Source organism: Marmota marmota, unplaced genomic scaffold, assembly GCF_001458135.2.
Source record: "Marmota marmota marmota unplaced genomic scaffold, marMar, whole genome shotgun sequence".
NCBI classification, from domain to species: Eukaryota; Metazoa; Chordata; class Mammalia; order Rodentia; family Sciuridae; genus Marmota; species Marmota marmota.
The window spans coordinates 3,702,954-3,726,010 of record NW_026000206.1 but is presented as its reverse complement, the minus strand read 5'-3'; the positions used below and the strand labels follow the sequence as shown (position 1 = coordinate 3,726,010).

Here is a 23,057-nt window from a genome sequence, read left to right as displayed (position 1 = left end):
TTTTTTTTTTTTTTTTTGGCAGTGCTGGTGATAACACCCAGGGCTCCACGCATGGTAGGCAAGTGAGCTACATCCCCAGGCCATCTCACTCACTTTTACACTGCCTTAAATCTGTTTTGGAACAAATTTGGGTATTTCATTCATTATATCCCAGCATTTTCTTCTGTGTAAATAAGAGATGAAACTATGAGGATTGTAAAATAGTGTTAGTCCTAAAAAATCATTCTAGTAATTTGTGACTGTTGCATATATTTAATCATAACCTTTAACTATATTTCAACAGAAATATATTTACATGATAATTTTATTGAAAGGTTTAGAAATTTCAAATTGTTACTTTAGAGGACTAGAAAGGGAGAGAGATTTGTAGTGCAATAAATTCCTAACTGCCATGGATGGGCCTGAGTAAGTTTTCTTTCTCTATGTGATGGGAACAGAGCTACCACCTGGGACTAAGATTATATAAAGTAAGGAAAGTAAAAGCACCTAGGTCAGTTCCAGTTGAAGGATAAAAAGTGCTCAAAATGTACATGTAATTCACATAAGAGATTAAATCACAACTTATAAAATCATTTGCCTGCCAAATAGTTATTTGCACATGATAGGGAATCCATGAATAGTGGAAAGTTCTCATAAGATACTTACGGGATACTCAATTCATTTTGGCACAAAATGGATCACAAATAAGCAATTTAACCAGCCTATGGTTTAATAACATAAAAACATTTATCCACAAATTTAGAATGTATTTGTAGTGAAATTTATATTTTTACTATATTTTTTTTTACCCACAAAGTCTAGATAGCATAACTTTAGCATATTAAAGATAAAGGCTATATCTTAAAAATGAATGCCAAAAAATCTTGCCAAAACAGGAAAAATAAAACTAATACATAAAAGTAGTTACTTAAAATTTTATATAGGAACAGTTTTTGTTGTTGGGTTTTTTGTTTGTTTGTGTCCTGTATTAGGGATTGAACTCAGGAGCATTTAAGCACTAAGCCACATCCCCAGCCCTTTTTGTATTTTATTTAGAGACAGGGTCTTGCTAAGTTGCTAGGGTTTTGCTAAGTTGCTGAGGCTGGCTTTGAACTCACGATCCTCCTGCCTCAGCCTCCAGAGCAGCTGGGATTACAGACAGGTGCCATTGCACCCAGCTCAGGTATAGTTTCTTAAACCATAACAGCTCACATTTTCTAAATGAAAGCTTACAAAGTATCAACCACAACATGAAGTACTCTATTAACATTATCATATCTTTTAATCTCTATAACAATCCTAGGAACTACTTTAAAACCCTATTTTATAGATTGAAATCTGAGTAAGACTAAGGAATCTGTTCTGAGTCACAGTTATGGATTCCCCCAGAACTTAGCTCTTAATCAGTATGGGAAAAATCTTCAACTACATAAGAAAAACACTTATATTTTATTGGCTAATGAGAGGCACAGCAAAGTCAGGAAAGCATACTAAAATAAAATTCAGCTTTTGTTTCCCAATTCTTCATGTATTCAATAAGCACAACTTCAGAATCATTATATTTTCAGAAGTAAAAATCAGGAGTGAAAAATTTTAATCTGTAAAATTCAGTGGGGGAGTTTAGCATGGCTGGAGGATGCAGAGAGACCATGCTAAAATGTTGGATCTCCTCCTATGGGAAAAGGCAGAATATTTTTTTTTCCTCTAATAAACTTGAAACTAGGAAGTGAAGTGAGATGAAGAAGAATATCTACCTTAGCACAACTCCAAAAGAATGCTTTGATATCTGACAAACTGATGAATGCTGTTAGGCTTACACTTTTAACTTACCTAGGTTTCTCTTGAGTGATTAAAATTTTTACTTTATTAAGAGCCTTCTTGGCTCCTGTGGCTGCAGCCAGCTTGTTATGAGTTGGGCTAGAGTGTGGGCTGGAGATGTACACTTTTTTCCCAGGTCCCGAGGGAGGCTTGGATGGAGAGAAGTCGGAGATGAATACAATACCCTCACTGGTGAGTACTATATTAAAAGAAGCAAAAGTCTTATTAAAGTTTAGTCAAATTGAGCACAGAATTTTATTCCAATACAACATGAGAGAAAGACAATGATAATTTTAACAATATAGAACATGCAATGTTATGGTCATAACATGATGAGAATTTTCTCCAAGTTGAAAAGAAACAAGTAATCCATTACAATTCATCAGAGTCTTCCAAGCTCAGCATTCTGAATTATGTTTATATATTAAAGAGACAGTAGAAGAGTGTTGGCAGAAAGAACAAATGTTTGTTCTTCCTGATAAATTCTGTGCACAGAATTTCATTAAAAACTCTGTAACTTCAAAATCCAAACACTTTCCAGAATATAAGATACACAAGAAGAAAAATACCCCATATGTAAGATATTCTGCATATCACAATTAGCTAAGTTCAAATATTTGATTGAATGATACTAAATTTTGTAGGATTCTCATGAGCTACTCAGTCTTCTTGAACATCAGACTGTACCTTAGGATGAATAAAGACTGTTTCCCTTTATATTTAAAAATGACAAAAGTCCCAACAGAAGATTACTAAATGTCCATGAAACAAAAATAGTTTAACACAACATTTGGCAATATAAACTATGCCTTTTTACGACTATAAAGAGAATCTCCCTCCTAACTGGAGCTGACCAATACTGGGATACATGGGCAGGACAACCTCATCCACCCTGAGTCTTGGCAATCTAAGGCTGCTGCAGGCACAGAGATCAAGAGAGCATACAAGTTATGAAAACCCTAGCACAGTGAAGTAAATAAAAAGTGTTAGGGCAAGTGGCATTTTGAAATATTTTCACCAGAAAAATCACAGAGACGTAGAGCTGATGCAACCAATCTGGGCTAACACCTTGTCTCATTTCCAGGTTCCAGAATCATCTTTGAAAGTCTCACTGGCTTCTCTGCTTTTGTGATGCCTTCCCTCCCTGTGCTGCACTAGTCTTCTGTTGTGTTCTTGCAGCACTGCATTTATATCAGCAAACTGCTGAGTGAGTGAATGTATGCATGCACAAGTTCATATAAATATTCATACACACAAAGCCTTGAACAGTCCATACTGTGGTTACTTTTTAGCCATGTGTCCCATTTCAACTTCCACTTATCTGCCTTTCTCTGACTCCTTCATTTCACTATCACACATACACATTTAATAAATGTTGACGGACCAGAGTCAGAATTGAGTCATTCAAATCCAGGAAAAACAGCTAATTCCCTTACCTCCTTCAAGTTTCAAGTTTCTGATCATTATTAGAATGAAGCCTACTTTAACCATTATATCTATCACAACTTGACCACCGGATACCCTATCCCTCTTCATCCTATTCACATTCTTTATATCACTTATCACCTTTTAACAGACTAGAACTTAACTCACTATGTTCACAGTTTATGATCTGGCTCAAACTAGAATGCTAACTCTACAAAAGCAAGAACCTTCATATTGGTGTCAATAGCTGAAGAAATATTGTTGAGTAACTGAACAATGAGTATCTTCTAAATAATTTATCTATAAAAATATCTAAAATCTCATCTGATCTATAAAACATCAAATAGTGACAAAAAATGCCTCTGCAAGAAAAGATTCCTTTGGGCTTATTCCATTTTTTATATGCATCTGTTTAGGGCACTCAGAACACATGGCATGAATTAGGATAATCTCATTTTTTTTAAATTTTTTTGTAGTTGTAGATGGACATAATGCCTTTATTTTATTTGTTTATTTTTATGTGGTGCTGAGGATCGAACCCAGTGCCTCACACATGCTAGGCAAGTGTTCTGCCACTGAGCTACAGCCCCAGCCCTAGGATAATCTTTTTAAAAAGTAGGAACTTAATTTGGCCACAGAGTAAATGAAATCCTTGATTCAAGGTTTTTAAATATTCCTAAAAAAATCTAATTCAATTAAATCTGAATTAGAGTATCACAGTAACACTCTGTCCCTGGCTAGTCCAATATTATTCACAAATTCAACATAGTGAAGGTGTGGATTGCTGGCTCATATTTTTAACTATTAAAATAGGTGCAAATGATAAGAAGTAATGATTTAGTACATGAATCAGGACCTGCAGATATATGGATGAGATGTGCTTCTCCACTTTGCTCAGTCATCTTAACATTACAGATGTATGTGTACATATATATATATTGCATGGGATATAGCATTAATTATATTGTTAGTACTTCATTTAATTCATTTTCCACAAGAAACCAATACTTACAAGTTAAATGTGAGGGATCAAAAGGGTCAAAAGAAAAAGAGAGAATGTTATCTGCATAGCTTTTCTTCCACAGTTTTGTGCCAGTATCTGCATTCCAGAGCACAATGTAATTTGGCGGGTGGATAGCAAGCAACAAATCTTGGGAAGCATCTTGATTCCACAACCACTGAACGTCTGTAAAGACCAGATAAATAAGGCAAAATTCAAAAAACTTCCATTTCAAAAGAGGTGGATAACTTGACATTGAAATTTAGTTTACTAGGTGCAATCCCTAAAATCTTAACACACTGTCAAATGTGACATATGCATGCTTAACCAATACTGTATTGGTTTTAAGTGAGTAACATAAGAAAAATCTGCAGAAGAAAACTTTATTTCATGTAAGAATGAGATGTTTGGTTAAAATTCCAAGTAATCTAAAATATCCCACTTTCAAGAAAATTCAACACAATTAATCCTCCTTTAAACATAAAATTAGGAGTTAGGGTATATACCTCAGTGGTAGAGCCTTTGCCTGGCATATGTAAGGCCCTTGGTTTGATCCCCAGTATCACAAAAAGAACAAACCAAAAAACAAAACTATAAAATCAACATATGAAACTCTCTTAGCCACAATCAAGATGCCACACTCCCCAAATGCTTTCCTGGAGACTGAAGTTTTTCATGATTTTTCAAGATGATAAACAGACTAAAGATGTAGTTTAATACCTAGCAAATAGAAAATACTCAAAAAATTTTTAAATGACAATTTAAAAATTAGGTTCTCAAAGATATATACCTAAAGAATATTTCATTGGTTTTGGATTAATAACAAAGAAAAAGTTAAACAATCTAAGAAAATGAAAATAAAATGTTGTTCAACTCTATTAAACATTGATAGCTAATTCATAAAAGCAGTTCAACCAAGTTTACTTATAATATAGATTTCAAGATGGTAGCAGCTTAATTTTCTTATCATGCTTGAATGAGGCTGAAATTGAAATTAAGGGTTTTACCAAAGCATGAATCAATTGAGATTTGAGAAAATAAGCCCAGAATTCAGATCAGTAGAGCAGGCTAAAAATCTCCAAGAGTTAATCAGCAAACAATGATATTAAATGAGAGGTGGAGGGGAGGGGGCAAGAAAATATTCTAAGTAAGTACATCAATATAAGCTCTGAGGAGAGCACATTTTCCTCACCCTGGATAGGTCTGGCATGCTCCTGGATCTCACACTGAGCTACTCCTGCTGCCACATCCCAAACAATGATCTTCCCACTGACATCAGCAGAAGCTAAGCGCAAGCAATATGGTGAGCCAATGTTATGGTGGTAATTTTCCCTGGCCCATTTAACCTAGTATCAAGAAGAAATCAGATCAAGTAAATACTTGCATTGGATAAAACTAAACATCATTTTACAACACATAAACCAGAACCCATACTATATTTGTATTACAAAAATCTTTAGCATGAATAAAAGGAAACTGGTTTGCATTTTGAAATTTGATATTTTTATTATACATGGCATTTTTCAAATGTTGCATTGCAAATATTTTTTATCAAAATGCCCCTGCCTTGAAAATGTGAAAAATGATGCATAGCCTTAATATTTTGGGAAATTCAGGTTAAAATCAAAATAAAACAAAACAACAAAAATTCTCCAGAATACTTTGCTTTTAAAACCTCAGAATACCTTGGAACTAGTTTCCCTAAAATCTAGTTTAACAAAACATATAATATCATGAATTGCTAAGAAGAATGTTTTTCTATATTTTGTTCTCCTAATTAAAAGGAGACAATTAGAGACAAACAAAGCCTCCACAGGGAAGCAAAGGAAAAACCAAAGCAAACAAAAAACTCTGGTTCTATCACCTTCATAAAAATGTAAGTTTTTCTATAAAAAGAAATTTATGCTTCATACCTCCAACAACATTAAAGGACAAGTAAGAATAGAATTTTAAAAATAAAATTCACAACTCCAGGACAAATCTGATTAAATTCTTGGATAATTAATACAGAATAAGAGACAAGTCCTATAATCCTTACCATGACCTGAGACATTCCCTGGCCACTCCCCGGTCACTCTTCTGTGGTTACTACCACTTGTTTTTTCTATCTTAGCATCCTGTTTGTTTTCTTCAAAGCACTTTATTATACCATGTGTAATTATAATTTTTTTTTAATTTATCACCAACCCAGCTCCCAGGGGTACATCCTGTAGGCCTTGTTCATATTTCTAGTACCAGACCAGTAGAGCATCAGTACAGTACTCAAAGTTGGTATTCAGTGTGTGTTTATAGATGAATTTAAATCCCAGCATCTCAGGAGGCTGAAGCAGGAGGATTCTGAATTCAAAGCCAGCCTCAGCCAAAGCTAGGTGCTAAGCAATTCAGTGAGACCCTGTCTCTAAATATAATACAAAATAGGGCTCGGGATATGGCTCAGTGGTTGACTACCCATTAGTTCAATCCCCAGTACCCCACCACCCAAAATATATAAATTGAAGCATCAGAAAATCTCTAATTGTACACATATAAACACATATACACATGTACATATATATAAGCACATCCACAGATAATGATAAAGTAGGAAAGTAAGCTAACAAATTAAGTATTTATGAAAAAGATGAAATCAAATTTTCCAAATATTTTAATAATCTTTAAAGTTTTACTGTTATAAATCTTCTGAGGCAAAAATCTTTCTAGTAAAATGTGCATGCTATGCGTATTTTTTGTATGTGTTCATTTAGATATGTCTATATATTTAAATGTATGTGTATATGTGTTTATACATTCTGTGTATGGATGTATATAGTCAATCCTAATTATTTGCAGATTCCACAAATGTGAATTTGCCTACTGAGTAATATTTGTTTGTAACCTCAAAGCTAGTATGTGCTATGCATTTGCAGATAAGAACAGAACATAAAAATTTAGTCAGACACACACGTGTGTTCCCAGTTGAGGGCAAACAATGTATTCTTGCTTCAGCTCTCAAAGCACAAAAAAAGGGACCATTTCACATCTCTTGAAATATCACATTTTCACATTTTGGAGCTTTTTGTTGGTGACTTCATTGTTTAAAACAGCTCCCAAGTATAGTACTGTTCTGTTCTTAAGGGCAAAAAAGTTGTGATATGCCTTACAGAAAAATATATGAGTGAGATAGCTTTGCTCAGCGATATGCTATAGGCTATGAATTCAATATTAATGAGTCAACAATATACATTAAATGTCCTTAAATAGAAACACATATAAAATAAGGTTATATACTATTGAGCTGATGAAAATGTTGTGACCAGAAGTTCACACAACCCAATTGCTGGGAGTAAACAATGTTTCAGTATTCACCAATTCAGTGTTTGCAATGACTCTAGAGAATATAACTACCTATAACTACCTTTAATAACAAAATGATTGTTGGTATATATATGCATATACATGTATACACATGTGTATGGTATTGAATCCTATTATGCAAGCTCCAACTGATATACCACTTTAAAAATCACCTAGACACATCATAGACAAGCTGCTGAAAACCAAGGATAAGGAGAAAACCTTGAAGGCAAGAGAGAGAGAGAGAGAGAGAGAGAGAGAGAGAGAAACCAAGGCAAGAATTTCTCATCTGAAATTAAGTAAGGAGAGCATAGTAGAGTGATATTTTTAGTACTACTAGAAAACAAAATTGCCAAGCCAGCATTTTATATCCTTTAAAAATATCCTTTTAAAAACAAAGGTAAAACACTTTCTCAGACAAATAAAGGCTGAGAGAATCAAGAAAGATATGCACTTCCAGAACTTAAAGTACATTCTTCAGGTAAAGGGAATATAACACCAGACTGAAACCTGAATCTACATAAAGAAATAAAAGCTCCAGAAACAAAAAAAAAAAAAAAGAAAGAAAGAAAAAGAAAAAAGGAAGGTAAATATATTTTTCTTTAAAAAAACTTCTGTACCTTACATCGGACTCAATAATGAAAGACTAAATACTTTCCTCTCCAGCTCAGAAACAACACAAGAGTATCCTCCTACCACATGGATTCTCTGGTTCTGACGGCAAGGAAAAAAAAAAAAAAACCTGAAGAAATACAGACTATCAATGATTAAATTAAATTGTCTTCGTTTTCAGATAACGCGATTGTCTATTTAAAAAAACACACCCCTAAATTACTAGCTCTAATGTGTGAGTTTTGCAAGATTGCAGAGGCATAGGTAAATATACAAAAATCAATAATATTTTCCCCCACCTCATACCATGTATGAAAATTAACTCAAAATGGATCAAGGACCTGCACGTAAGAGTTAATACAGTAAAACTCTTAGAAGAAAACAAAATTGTAAATCTTATTGACACTGGAAAAAGCAATGATTTCTTGGAGATGGTGCCAAAAGCACAAGCAACAAAAGAAAAAAGAAAAAAAAAAGATAAATTGCACCACATCAAAATGAAAAACTTTTGCTCTTGAAAGGGAAGACGTACCTACGAATGAAAGTAAAGAAAACCTAAAAAATGAGAGAAAATATTTGCAAATAATATATATGTGATAAGGGACTTACATCTAAAATACATAAAGAAAACTTACAGCTTAATAATAAAAAGATAATACAGTTTTTAAATGGGCAAAGGATCTGAAGGAACAGTTTTACTATGAAGACACACAAGACGGGCTGGGGTTGTGGCTCAGTGGTAGAGTGCTTGCCGAGCATGTACAAGGCACTGGGTTCGATTCTCAGCACCACGTAAATGTAAAATAAAGATATTGTGTCCACCTAAATCTTAAGAATAAATATTTAAAAAAAAAAAAAAAAGACACACAAGTGGCCAACAAGTTCATGAAAAGATTCTCAACATCATTAGCTACCAGGGAAATGCAAATCCAAACTATAATGAGAACCACTTCACACCCACTTGGATGATTATAATCAAAAGGACAGAGAATAAGGATTGGGGTAATTTGGAGAAATCTAAATCTTCACATACTGCTAAACAGAAAGTAAAATTTGGAAACAGTCTAGTAGCTCCTCAAAAAATTAAACACAGAGTTACCAAATGAGTTAGTAATGCTACTACAGATATATACCCAAGAGAAATGAAAACAGATCAAATATAAAAACTAGTCCAGGAATGGTTGTAGTTATGTGATTCATAATAGCCCAAACTGGGAAACATCCAAATGTTCAATAAATAAATGTGATATATCCTTCCAGTGGAATATTGTTCAGCAATAAAAAGAAATGGAGTAGTGATACATGCTATAGCAGACGAACTTTTAAAACATTATGTTAAGTAAAAGAAGACAGGCATAAAAAGCCACATACAGTATGATTCCATTTATATGAAATATACAGAGCAGGCAAACCTCCTGAGACAGAAAATAGATTAGTGGTTGCCTAACAAGGGGAATGAGGCAAATGCGTACAGGGTTTCTTTTTGAGGTGATGAAATTGACTGGTGATGGCTAAATAATGGTGAATATACTAAAAACCATAAAACTGTATACTTTAAACGGGTGAATTCTATAGTCTATCTCAATAAAGTTGTTATGAAGAAGACCTCAAATCTCTATCCCCAACCCTGAATTCTCTCCTAAACTTTACCTCACTATAAAAAACACATCATAGGGGCTGGGGATGTGGCTCAAGCGGTAGTGTGCTCGCCTGGCATGCGTGCAGTGCTGGGTTCAATCCTCAGCACCACATAAAAATAAAGATATTGTGTCCACCGAAAAACTAAGAAATAAATATTTAAAAAAAAAAATACATCATAGGTATCTCAAACTTTTCATGTTGAAAACTTAAAACTCATTGACTTCACACATACCCATCATTACTGGTCATACTGTTACTCAGTTATTCAAATAGAAACCTTGGAGTCAGAGACTATTCCTTACATTGATCATTATACAAGTTATCCAGTTTGCCTATCACACAGCTCCTAAAGATGACTCTATTTTTGTCTCATTCTTATTTTAGCATCTTAGAATTTCTTGCCAAAATTACTCAAAGTCTACTAAATGATTTCACTGCCTCCAGTCCTGTCTTTCTCCAACAGATCTTCCACAGCTGCCAAAGTGAGTTTTTCTAAAATACAAATGCAGTTATATCAATCTCCTATTTAAAAAAAAATCAAACTCCTTCCTAACATTATAAAATTCTCAAGACACACAGTTGAATCTCTTGGGCTGCCTCCTCTTTCAGCACTTCTATAAGTGGAGCAGTCTTTTGACCATCTTTGCAGCACACTAGTTAGCTCTACACGTGTTTCCTTTCCCTGAAATACTACTCCCCAGACTTCTCACTTGGCTAAATACTTTTTACCAGCCCCTCAACTGGAAAGACGTCTGTGACCCATCCCCAAACCCCTACAACTAGCTGAGCGGTTCCTCCTTTTTCTTCCCACAGCATGTTAAGGGAGTCCTACCATGCTCTGAATTCTCCTCACAAGATAATGAATTGCCTAAGACCTTTCTGTGTGTCCTCAGTGCACACAAAGCACCCAAAACTAATCAATGGAATGAGTGGCCTGATAAATGGCAGAAATGGTATTCCCGCATAGCTTTAAAATGACTTAAGTACTTTAATAACTCATCCTAGATTGACATTATGCTGGGTTACCCTAAATAGATCATTATATTTAAGAGTATTCAACATGTATACCTATGATTTAATGAGAACCTAGTGATATATTAAACTTCACACTATACAGAATGTTATGGGGTCAAAGTGAGATTTGACTTACCTTAACAACATCAGCTTTATGTTTTTCTAAAACTTGAAGAGTTTGGGCAGTACTGGAATCAATCACTACCACCAGCGAATGACATCCATAAGCAATTAAACCTTGCCAGCCCCTGGCAAAAGAGCAACATTAAAACTCAAGTATGCAACAAAGCAAGATTCAACTTCTCTGCTGCTAATCCTAAATAAATGATAAAGGTACACAAGTACCACCATTAATAAAATTATCACTTAAACCCAAAGGCTTGTATGTAACAGTATCCATTTAAATAAAAGGTCTAGCTAAGTTTACAAATGCTTGTTGCAATTCATTTTTAATTTGGTTAAAAAGGATTCTAAGGCTACGTTTATACAGCGATGAACATGTATAAAGCAACTTGTGTGTCTTTGTAGGCCTATGCTTTGTCTTATTCTTTTAAATCTGTTTTCAATGTTGAGTATCGACCATGTGCCTGGGATATGTATCTACGACGAGTCCTAGATCTTACAACCCCATAAAAAACGACACAAGTCAGGAGTTTCAGTCCTTTTGACAACAATCCCAGCGCCACAGCTTCAGAATTTTGCTTCACATCCGTTTTATTATTAGTTTCGGAGCTGCTGTTACTTCACAGTGAAAAGACAAAAGGTAACAGGGGCGAGCTGAACCAGAAAAGAGAAAGGTGCGAAAAGGCAGCGAATGCACAGGTGCCTAGCAGAGAGTCCGGCACGTCGTTGAATGAATGCAAGAGAAGGAAGACACAGAGAGAGAGCGAGACAGGTGAACGGGAGCGGGGAAGGGAAGGCGGGCGGCGGGCTGGGGAAGAGAAGCCTGGATCCGGGGAGGAAGGGGAAGGGAGGGTCCAGCACGGAGCGCGCAGGCAGGGCCGGGGACACCGGGGCAGGAGGGCAAATGCATCTGCAGGGGTTCCCCACATGGGGCACCTGCCACCATCGGGACAACAAAATTCATCATCTCGAGGAAAATCGAACGCAGCAGTGGGACGGCCGCCCTTCTGCGCCAGGCCGACACCAGGGAGGGAAGCCCCTGTTCTCTCCCCTTCCCCTCAGACTCTGGCCGCTCCCGGCAGCCCGGAAGCCCACCGCCCTCACCAGTCCACCGCCGCCTTGTTGTGGGCGTTGAGGGCCCCGGTGAGGGTGCGCGCCGACACCTTGAAGTTCACGGTGTAGGGCAGCATCGCGGCGGCTAGCCGGGGCTCCCCAGCCGGCCCGCAACCCGGAAGCGGCCGAGGCTGCCCTTCCGTTCAAGAGTCCGGGGAGCCCTTCGGCGCCGCCATCAGGTTCCGCCGGCCCCAAGGTCCCACCATCTACAGGTTCCGCCGCTTCCAGTTTCTGCTGAACTCAGGTTCCCCGCCTCTGGGTTCCGCCTTCTCCAGAGTCCTGCGGCCCCAGTGGTCCCGGGTTTTGTAACTTCTGTGGCTGTGTTTGCAAGAAGTGTCATATCTGTTTCCTCCAGGTTTGGGGAAAACATTGCTAGAAACCTGAAAAACAAGACACATATGTGCCAATTCGCCTTTCTGCCTTAAGTCGGTTCGTTTAGGACAACGACCAGCGCCTGGCCCCGCTTGAGGTGTCTGGTGTGCTGATGAAGACGCAGCCTCCCTCTCTTGGAGTTCACAGAGAACAAACGAATGGACACTAATTGAATGAGATGGAGAGAGTGAAATTAATAAGTGCCCCCAATGCAGTTAATTACCAAATGCAGAGAACACTCCATATGAGTTTTGGGAATACTCCCTTTGTACTTGAGGAAAAGTGGGTGTGCTATGCTTGGGGTGCAAGGACCCCCTTGCCTGTTTGCTGGGCTGGCTTTCATCTTGCAATTTCTACTCTGCTGCTTTTCCAATTATGACCAATCCTTCCCTTCTCTGTAGTCAGCACTTGGTTTACTCTACAGTAACACTTAGTGAAATGATTTCTTTCCACTTTAAACCTAAATAAACGCAATAACAGACTCTGTTTTCCCAGGTGTTTATTTGGGAATAGCAGACCAATGCAATAGAAATATGCTTGCCATAGTAAACTGCAGGCATATTCAAAGAGGTTGAGGCAAAAATGAGGAGGATTACATCAGGTATTGTCAAATAACAATCCTTGGCCACAATGATTAATAACAAGGGTGGCGTCAGTCTGAGATTGAACAGGCAGTTGCTGGGCAGATGTCCTTGTAGAAGTGCTTTTGTAAAAGGTTGCAATGCCTCTGTGCAAACTTGTAATTTTCTGGCAGAGTCTTTTGTGATAGCAATGATGTAGGACAGATGAGACTGGACACTCGAGGAATTTTCGGGAAGCAGGTTTATTAAGCTGCAGCAGACAAGAGGGGTTAATGCCTAAAAATCTCTGGATCCCAGAGTCTGGAAATTCTTTAAATTTCATTCTCAGTGGAGTGGTTACCTGTCAGTGGGTAGGTTCATAACAATTTCTCTTTGACCCATATTCGTAGGCTAGACAGAGGTTCATGTGTTTTGTTTACAAACTTGGCATTTACAAGAAAGAGGAAGATTCAAACCATGTTGAACACTCTGCAGAAATTTCTGCTGATATCCTGTTGCTAAAACAATTTTGCTAAGGGTCTTTAGAGAAGCTAATGACTCTTTGGTGGAGTAGGGGAGCACTGTAATGGTTGTTATCAGGCAACTGCACATAAAAATCTTTCTTCCTAAATATCAAGCTCTGTTTCCTTCCTTCCTTTCTTCCTCTCTCCTTCCCTCCTTCCTTTTTTTTCTGTAAATTTTACTCAAGGGGACTCCATTTTGATTATGAAAACTTTCATATTTCTTTAACACCAGGAATGATATTTTCAGATGCTTTTTTCCCCTCAATACATCAACAGAAATTTGAATGTCCACCTTATCACTCTTGAAAAACAGCTTTCCCGAAGGTCACCTCCAAGAAAGCAGTAGGAACATTTTGGCTCTTAGTTGCCCTCTTGCAACTAGTTGCTGTTGCTGATTCCCCTTTTATCCCTTGTCCCATATTCTTCTCCACTGGTTCTTTTGGGGCCACCAAGATGTGCATAGAGTACAATTTCCTTCTTCCCTTATAACTAGACCAAGCCATGAGACTCAATTCTGGCCAATGTAATGTGAGTGGAGTTGTGTGTAGTGACCTCTGAAAAGTCATTTTTCTATGTTGTTCTTCCATGCTATTTCAGTATTTATATCCAACGCTATTGTTACCTGCAGAAACTTCTGTCTCATAGGGGAGACCAACACATTTTTAGGTAACCATAATATAAGGAAATAAATATACCCTAGTAAAATTAGAACTTCTTTTAGAAAGGAACCAAATCCCAACCTTCTTTCCTTTGCAATGCCTCGTACCCTTCCTGACATACAGTTGGTCCTCTATAAATGTTAGATGGTTCAGGAGCTCCAAATGCCCATTAAGTATTAGGTCAAACAGGCATGAGGTGACAATCAGGAGTAGGCAGGAGCTCACAGATGAAGGTGAGCAACAGGTACCCAGAACTCCCTCCCCCCACAAGAAAAAGTTTTCTCCTTTTTGACTATTCTGAATACTGCAATATTGCCACAAACAGTCTTTGCATTTTTTGTAAACCAATGTTTTCATTTCTCTTGAGCATATACAGAGTAACATTGATGGTTTGTCTAGTAATGCTATGTTTAACTTTTTGAGGAACTGCCAGACTGTTTGCCAAAGAAGCTCTGCCATTTAACACTTTTATCAGTGATGTGTGAGGATTCCAGTTTCTCCCTATACTCACTGAAACTTGTTTTTTTTTTTTCAGTTTTTATTATCATAGCTATCTTAGTTGCCATTGAGATAGGGATTTAGGATACAGAGAGAGAAATATTTAATCTTAAAGGAAAGGTTCATTGAGACATTGAGATGCAGAAAGCACAGTTGTATATCTTAAGCAACACAACCTTGGCCTATGCCCTTATAAAATGAAGAAAAAATACAAGTGCAGAGAAAACTGGCTCAAAATTGTGCAGCTCCATCCTCCAGTACAGATCTTCTATAAAGACTGGGAAAGCATTATACAGATTCCTATTAAAATTCCAATGACATTCTTCATAGAAATAGAAAAAGCAATCAGGAAGGTCATTTGGGAAAATAAGAGACCCATAATATCAAAAGCAATCCTTAGCAAGAAAAGTGAAGCAGGAGGCATCACAATACCAGGCCTTAAACTATACTACAGAGCTATAGTAACAAAAACGGCACAGTACTGGCACCAAAACAGACTTGTAGACCAATGATACAGAACAGAAGACACAAAGAAAAACCCAAATAAATACAGTTATCTCACAGTAGACAAAAGTGCCAAAAACATTCACTGGAGAAAAGATAGGCTCTTCAAAAATGGCACTGGGAAAACTGGAAATCCATATGTAACAAAGTGAAAATAAAACCTTATCTCTCACCTGGCACAAAACTCAACTCAAAGTGGACTTAGGCACTAGAACAGAGACCCTGCACCTAATAGAAGAAAAAGTAGTCCCAAATCTTCATCATGTTGGCTTAGGAACTGACTTCCTTAACAAAACTCCTAAAGCGCAAGAAGTAAAATCAAGAATCAATAAATGGCATGGATTCAAACTAAAAAAATTCTTCTCAGCAAAGGAAACAATCAGTAATGTGAAAAGAAAGCCTACAGAAAGGGAGAAAATCTTTACCATATGCACCTCACACAGAGTATTAATCTCCAGGATATACAAAGAACTCAAAAAACTCAACAACAACAACAAAATAACCCAATCAATATAATGGGCTAAGGAACAGAACAGACACTTCTCAGAAGATATAAAACTGATAAACAAATATATGAAAAAATGTTCAACATCTCTAGCAATTAGAGAAATCAAAACTACTCCAAGATTTCATCTCACTCCAGTCAGAATGGCAATTATCAAGAATAAAAGCAACAATAAATGTTGGCGAGGATGTGGGGGAAAAGGAACACTCATACATTGTTGGTGGGACTGCAAATTGGTGCAACTACTCTGGAAACCAGTATGGAGATTCCGCAAAAAACTTAGATTGGAATCACCATTTGACCCAGGTATCCCACTTCTTGGCATACACCCAAAGGACTTAACATCAGCATATACAGTAACACAGCCACATCAATATTTATAGTACCTCAATTCACAATAGCCAAGCTATGGAACCAACCCAAGAGTCCTTCAACAGATGAATGGATAAAGAAAATGTGGAATACTACTCAGCCTTAAAGAAAAATGAAATTATGGCATTTGCCAGTAAATGGATGGAGCTAGAGAATATCATGCTAAGCGAAAAAAAAAAAAAAAAGCCAATCCCCAAAATCAAAGACTGAATGTTTTCTCTGATATCCGGATGCTAATTCACAATAGGGAGTGGGGTGAGGGAAAAATAGAGATACTTTGGATTAGGCAGAGAGGAGTAAAGGGAGGGGAGGGGGTATGGGGGTAGGGAGGAGAGTGGAATGAATCAGACATTATTACCCTATGTGGATATCTGACTAACGACCAGTGTAATACTACATCATGTACACCACAAGAATGAGAAGTTATGCTCTATCTATGTATGATGTATCCAAGTGTATTCTACTGCCACGTATAAGTAATCAGAACAAATTTTTTAAATCTTGAAAAAAAATATTGGACTCCCAGCCCAAGTCAGGGCTGTTTCTCACTCTCAAGGGAGCCCATATGCTCCCTTGAATGTTTTTCTACCTCCTAAGTGAACCTCTATTTATGCCTGTGTCTGGCTCATGCAGGAAGTCTTTCCGTCATGTGTGCCAGGAACCTGGGGAGTCCTAAGCTGAGCTCCCCCTCTCCTCTGGGAACTCCTTAGACCCTTCTCTAGGAACATCTCCAGTGACACCTTGCTTTGTGTGAATGTCTCTCAAAGGCCCAGCTGGTAAGGCTGGGTCCCCATCCAGTGGCATTGTTGGAGATGGTGGAACCTATCTATGGGAGGTGGGGCCCAGTGGGCGGCTTCAGGTCCCCAGGGACTGTGCCCTTGGCCTCTTCCTCTCTCTCTGGTTCCAGCCATCAGGGAAAGACTTTTCTGTGCTCTGCAGCCATGAAGTGCTCCTCACCACCACCCAGGAGCCAGGCACCAAGCAGTCAAGGATGAAACCCCCAAAATGAGGCCAAAGTAAGCCTTTCCCTTTATATGCTGACAGTGTCAAGCATTGATCACTGTGAGGGAAAGCTGATTAATACATTATTGGGTGTGAAGAGGTTCTCTCTGTGGCTTCAATTTGCATTTCTCCATGTCTGAGGAGGTTGAATGTGCTTATTGACCATTTGCAAATCTTTTTTGTAAAGATATCTAGTCAGGTTCTTTGCTCCTTTTAAAGTGGTTTATCTTTCTTTTCACTACAAGGTTATAAAATTTCTTTGCATATTCTAGATTTAAGCTCCTTTTCAGATATCTGATTTACAAAGAAAGTTCTCCCATTCTGTAGGTGGCAGCATGGACTTTGAGTCACATGGCTAAGCAGATGTTTCCAATGAAGTCAGAGGTCAAAGTCTTACTTCCAATAGTAAGAAAGGAAGCACTGGTCTGGTTTTGACCTGATTAAGGACGCCAAAAGGAATATGATTTTGTATATAAGAACCGTATACACTCCCAGGAATAAGTCAAAGGGAAAATGTGTGGATTTTTGTTCTTTAATCACATTTTACTATTTGTGTATCTTTTATTTGTATTCTTGTTTTAATTTGTCTTACTGGTAATGACAGGTTGGCGGGTGACTGCATTGCTGTCACCCTTGCTAGCCATGCTCAATGCCTGCACATGTGAAAATTCATGTGAACGTCATACTTGTCCAGATATCTTCTGGGGAGTCATAGTTGATGACATTTGTAATAGAAAGGCATTCATTGTGACTTAGGGCAGACTACTTGACCTTGTTATGTCTTTTTCTTCTTCTAATATTGGGATAGCAGGAGAGTAACTATCCCTGGATAATTCACACCATGAAGTTAGATAATATAATCAAAGACCTCACCACAGCTCAGAGTCTCCTACTGTATCTTATTATTGTTTACTGACAGAACTGGGGCATAAATCTAGGCCTCCTATTTTCAATGAGAGCACTGGCCCCTCTAAGCTATACCACTTTGAATTTGAAGAAAGAAGTTTCTCTCGTTAGGCGTGGCTTGTAAGAGTAGAATTAATAAGGATTTGGGTATAAATGGAATTGAATTTGCTGGTGAGTCTTCAAGAAGCTGAAACCACTGCAGGACGCTTTAAACCAGGGGCTCTCAGGTCCTAACAGTGAATACACTGGGTACATTTGGGAGTTCATGGCTGATGTTGGCTCAGAGGGAATAACCTTACCCTTCCCAAAAGGCCAGGCTGCCCTCACACAGACAAGGACAAAGCTGTGTGAGCCATCAGCCACAGTGCCCCATAAGAGCCATGGGCAGGGACGGTTACCCTGCCAGTCACATGCTGCTGACTTCAGCACATGCTGCTGGGGGCTGCCAGCTGCTGGTTGTAGGGGACAACGTGAGAGGAGAGGGGTTGCCACTGGTATACCTTTCAGCCCGATGCTGATTCACATTCAAAGGAACTCAAATTCAGAAAAAACAAAGAGCACTGTGCCTCCACAATGAAAGGACAGATAAGCCAATTTAAAAAATGAGCAAAGGACCTGAATAGATAGTGTTTACCTAAAATACCCAAATGGCCAATGAGCACATGAAGGAGATTCGTCAGCTCGACCAGCACCCTGAGCATCCCTCCGGGCCTTGCCTGCACTCAGCACCTTGCTGTGGGACGCCTCACACTCCCCTGACTCCAACCCCAGCATGCTCCAAGGCCTTTATAGACTTTGTCAGATTAATTCCCTTCTAACATTGTGTTCTCGATGGGTTGATTCCTCATTATTCAAGCAAAAGCATTTGGATTTTAACACAGCTCTACTTTGTCACCAACGCTGTTGTCTAGATGAAGGAACTGAGCCTTAGGGAGTCTCAGCACCTTGCCCAGGCCTACACATCGCCCACGAGATGCAAAGACAAACCTGGGATAGGCCTCCCCAGGCCAAAGCCAGTGCTCTGTCTAGGATAGAGAGCTGCTTCCCCGTGAGCTTCAGGAGTAAACAAGAGTTCTCATGGGGGATGACATGGGGATGTGGAGAACACACATTTACAGCCAAAACGTTTTAAAGGGACATCACCTGGTAAACGTGGAAGGCCAAGCCAGCTGGGCAAGGGAGCACTGACTCACAGCCAGATCTGCACGGACTTATCTTTCCTCATGTTTGTCTTTAAACATCCTCCTCCCACTCCTCACTTGATTGTAGACGGTCATCAATCTGATTTATTATTTGGCTACACTCGTTATCCATCTCTTTTTATGTCTTTACATGTTATGGGTAATAATTACAGAACAATGGATTAGTCAGTCCTCTGTGTGACATGGTAGTTGAGGGTTATTAGACTGAAGAATGTTTCCAGGAAGCAGTCATATTGAAATGGACTTGAACTGAGTGGGCCTTCTGAGGGGTGTGCTCCTCCTGCACCCCCGGCACAGCAGAGGTAGCTGAGTGGTGCTACAGATAGGGGGGGCTCTGCAGGCAGGCAGACAGCAGGCCTGCCTTGGCCCTGCCACCTCGTACTCTGTGGCTCTGGGCAAGTTTAGGGGATAGAAATATCACATGCATGGTGGTGCAGACCTGTAATCCCAGCAATTTGGGAGGCTGATCCCAAGTTTAAGACCAGTCGGTGCAACTTAGTGACACCCTGTCTCAAAAATAAAAAGGGTTAGGGATGTAGCTCAGTGATGGAACACCCCTGGGTTCAATCTCCAATATATGTCAGAGAGAACACAGGATGGGAGCCAGGTGACTCGGGTACCAGGCCCAGGGGCACACACTTGCTGTGTGACGTTGGAAAAGTAACATAGCTTTGCTGAGCCTCAGTTTTTTCATCTGAGCAATGAGGCTGATCATAAACCACCTGGTAAAATTGTTGAGTGGTTCGAAGGAGGTCATGTATGCAATAGACAGGGGCAAGTTCTCCGTCTGTGTTTTTCCTGTAGTTATGAGGATAGAGCCCAGTTCTGAACTCTAGGTCATTATGCTTCTGTGGCCTGCTCCCTGGAGCAAGGACTGATCCCTGACCCCTGTAACAAGGACTGAGTCCTGTTCCCTGTTCCAAGGACTGAGCCCTCCTCCCTCTACTAAGGATTGAGCCTGGCTCCTTCTGGCTGAGGGAGGATACCACATGCCTCATTCCTAGGGCCACTTACGTCCTTTCAGTATATGTGTTTCCCAGCTATTGGCTGTTCTTAAAGGAAAATAAGAGAACTTACTTAATTTCTTCATCACAATTTTATTAATCCAAATAAATAATATCTTAACATTGTGCTCTTGGAATAACATTTCATACATTATATTAAACTAACAAGGCTGTGTTTAGTGTATGCTCATGATTTCTGGGGCAGAAGTAGTTCTATTGATTTCTCCTTCTTACCAAGCTGAGCCTTGGTAGAAATAAGCTGTGAGACTCTGTAACGGGTGAAAGGATTTCATAGCATTGTCTGGTCTTTCACGGGCTCCTCCAATTGTGATGATGAGAAAAAAATGGGAATTTACTCTGCTTCTTTGAATCTTGAGCACCTTGTGTGTCTACTCAAGGTGAGACTAATTTTTATCATTCAACGTCTGCCCCATCATCAGTCTTGAGTATGGGCAGATTGAAGGAAGGGTCCTTAAGGCCAGCACTGGACACTGCTGGGACTCAGGATACCCTGACCTATGCTGACGATCTCATCTCACTCTTCAAACATGAAGAATAACATAACTTTGTGTGTGTGTGTGTGTGTGTGCATTAGCGCACATACACATGGTGCTGGGGATTCAACCCAGGGGGCCCTGCACATGCTAGGCAAGTACTCTACCCCTGAGCTACATCCCCAACCCCAATGATTTTTTTTTTTTTTACTTTTAGTTGTAGATGGACACAATACCTTTATTTTACTTATTTATTTTAATGTGGTGCTGAGGATCAAACCCAGTGCCTCACACATACTGGGCAAGAGCTCTACCACTGAGCCCCAGCCCCAGCCCCCAATAATTTATTTAAAAGAGAAAAATGTATCCATAATCTTCATTTGTTAATATTTTATTGTTAAATTTACATATATTTTCCCAGTTCTTATCAAAAATAAGATATTTTTACATGGCTGTATAATATGCACATACCTTGCTAATTGTTTCAACATTCTTTCATAATCATATTTATAATTTTTGTGCAGTCATCACAGTTATCTTTGGAATATTTGATAATATTTGGTAGAGTGGATGTAGCTATGCAAGAAATATTTAGCTATTCTGCTATTAACTAAAATTTAAGGGTTATTTTTCAATTTTTCAAATAATAAAAATAGAGCTATATATGTAGCTAATGTTATGCTTATAGTTGGTTTAATTTTATTATTTTCTTAAGATAATTTTCTGAAGTGAGTATAACTATTTTACAATTAAAATTTTCTAAATTAAAGAATCAATAAATACTTATTGTGAAAACATGGACATTTCAGAGAAGCATAAATACACAAAAATTGTTTTTTTAAATGATTTCCTTAAAAATGTATATATGTATTATTTTATTAAATTGAGATTATAGTATAAAGAAATATTTTCACTGTCTTCTTTCAATAATCTGATGTAATTATTTGCAGTTTTCCTCTTATCATCTGCCTTTTATTTTTATATATTTTTTTTTGAAATACAGGAATTCACATTTTTAATGGAAAAATGCACTGACGTTTGATTCAACATGTCTTCCATTGCTTGAATTCCCAATAATTTGACAACACAGTGTTCTATATTTGGGATAGTGCATCTGACTCTACGCCAAGGATCAGTCACAGAAGCTAAAGAAAAGAACTCTTCCTGAAGGCCCAGGAGCAGAGTCAGTTGCCCTGCTCTGGGGACATTACTTCCTTTCCTGTTGCTGTTCCTGTCTGGACTGTTCTCAGGCACCCCTGCAGGGGGCTCTCACTTGCAGAATCCATGTTCAACATGGTGGGCCCTGCAGCAAGCCTGGGCTCCCCAGGCCCACCTTGCCTTCACTAGTGCCTTGATACAATCTCTTAGCTCAGTAGCAGAGTGACTGGTCCAAGCAGCCCCACAGAGCCACCAAACCCAGGTATCTGCCTCATGACATACCTAGCCAGGTGGCTGTCCAACAAGTCAATTACTGAGAGTTTGGCTTCAACCTTTAAAGGATGCTCTTTTGAGGGTGAAGTGCAGTGCCCAGAGGTTCCCAGCTGAGTTAATCAGGGAAGTTATACCTGACTCTGAAAGTGCCAAGTTCCTCACATTTGCTTCATTAGCAAGGAGGGTTTCAATAGAAAGTAGAGAAGAAAACAGTAATTAATCTTTCTCATTTATGGCAGAATGTAGTGGTTATAAAAATTAATTCCCTGTGGGAATCAGGATTACATTTCACTTATATTTTTAAAAGGGAAAACCACAAGAATTCTTGCATAATTGTAGAAAAGGACGTCCTATAAAACTCAGTGAGCTGAATGACAATGCCATTTATTGAGAAGCAGTATATTAAATGCACATTGATATTTGCAATTTTATATGGTATACATGGTTATATATACCATATATTTTATATATTCATATTGTATATTTTATGTGTGCGCATGTGTGTGTGTTAAAATCACAAAGACAAATCACAAATACAATATATGTACATATAAAATGTTTTAGTTGGTACCATAACTTGCCACACAGTAACATGACAGTGATATTAAAATGTTCTCATTTTAAGCCTTGACTTTCCTCCCTGGGCACCCTCTGGGGGCTCTGGAAGTGGAAGATGTGAGTTACTACTGAGAGTCAGAACAGACCAAGCCAATAGAGCAACCATTATTAAAGACATTTATGGAGTCTATGATTGAGGAATCCACTGGTCCTCTGGTTTACTTAGCCCATAAGAGTAGTCTTTACATGGTAAAATGTTCACATCAGCGGTATATTGGTACCACAGGATCTGCAACAGGGCTCGTTAATCTACAACAGGAGGTAATAGGGAACGGACTATGAAATTCAGTGATTCAAAATAGTGATAATTATGCCACATCAATTTTTAAACTGTGGGGAAATTGTCCA

General features: G+C 38.4%; 1 protein-coding gene across 1 annotated transcript in view; it reads right to left on the bottom strand.

The window, feature by feature from the left end:
• The window catches only part of Wdr11 (WD repeat domain 11), a 53,583-nt gene extending 41,332 nt beyond the window's left edge, over window positions 1–12,251 (bottom strand). The window contains exons 1-5 of the mRNA XM_015498326.2: window positions 12,050–12,251; window positions 10,959–11,070; window positions 5,415–5,568; window positions 4,235–4,408; window positions 1,810–1,996 (exon numbers count right to left, since the gene is read on the bottom strand). Of these exons, the coding sequence (XP_015353812.1) occupies window positions 1,810–1,996; window positions 4,235–4,408; window positions 5,415–5,568; window positions 10,959–11,070; window positions 12,050–12,135 (713 nt within the window). The 5' untranslated portion in view covers window positions 12,136–12,251. The remainder of the gene's footprint in view (window positions 1–1,809; window positions 1,997–4,234; window positions 4,409–5,414; window positions 5,569–10,958; window positions 11,071–12,049) is intronic.
• Between the last annotated feature and the right edge of the window lie 10,806 nt (window positions 12,252–23,057).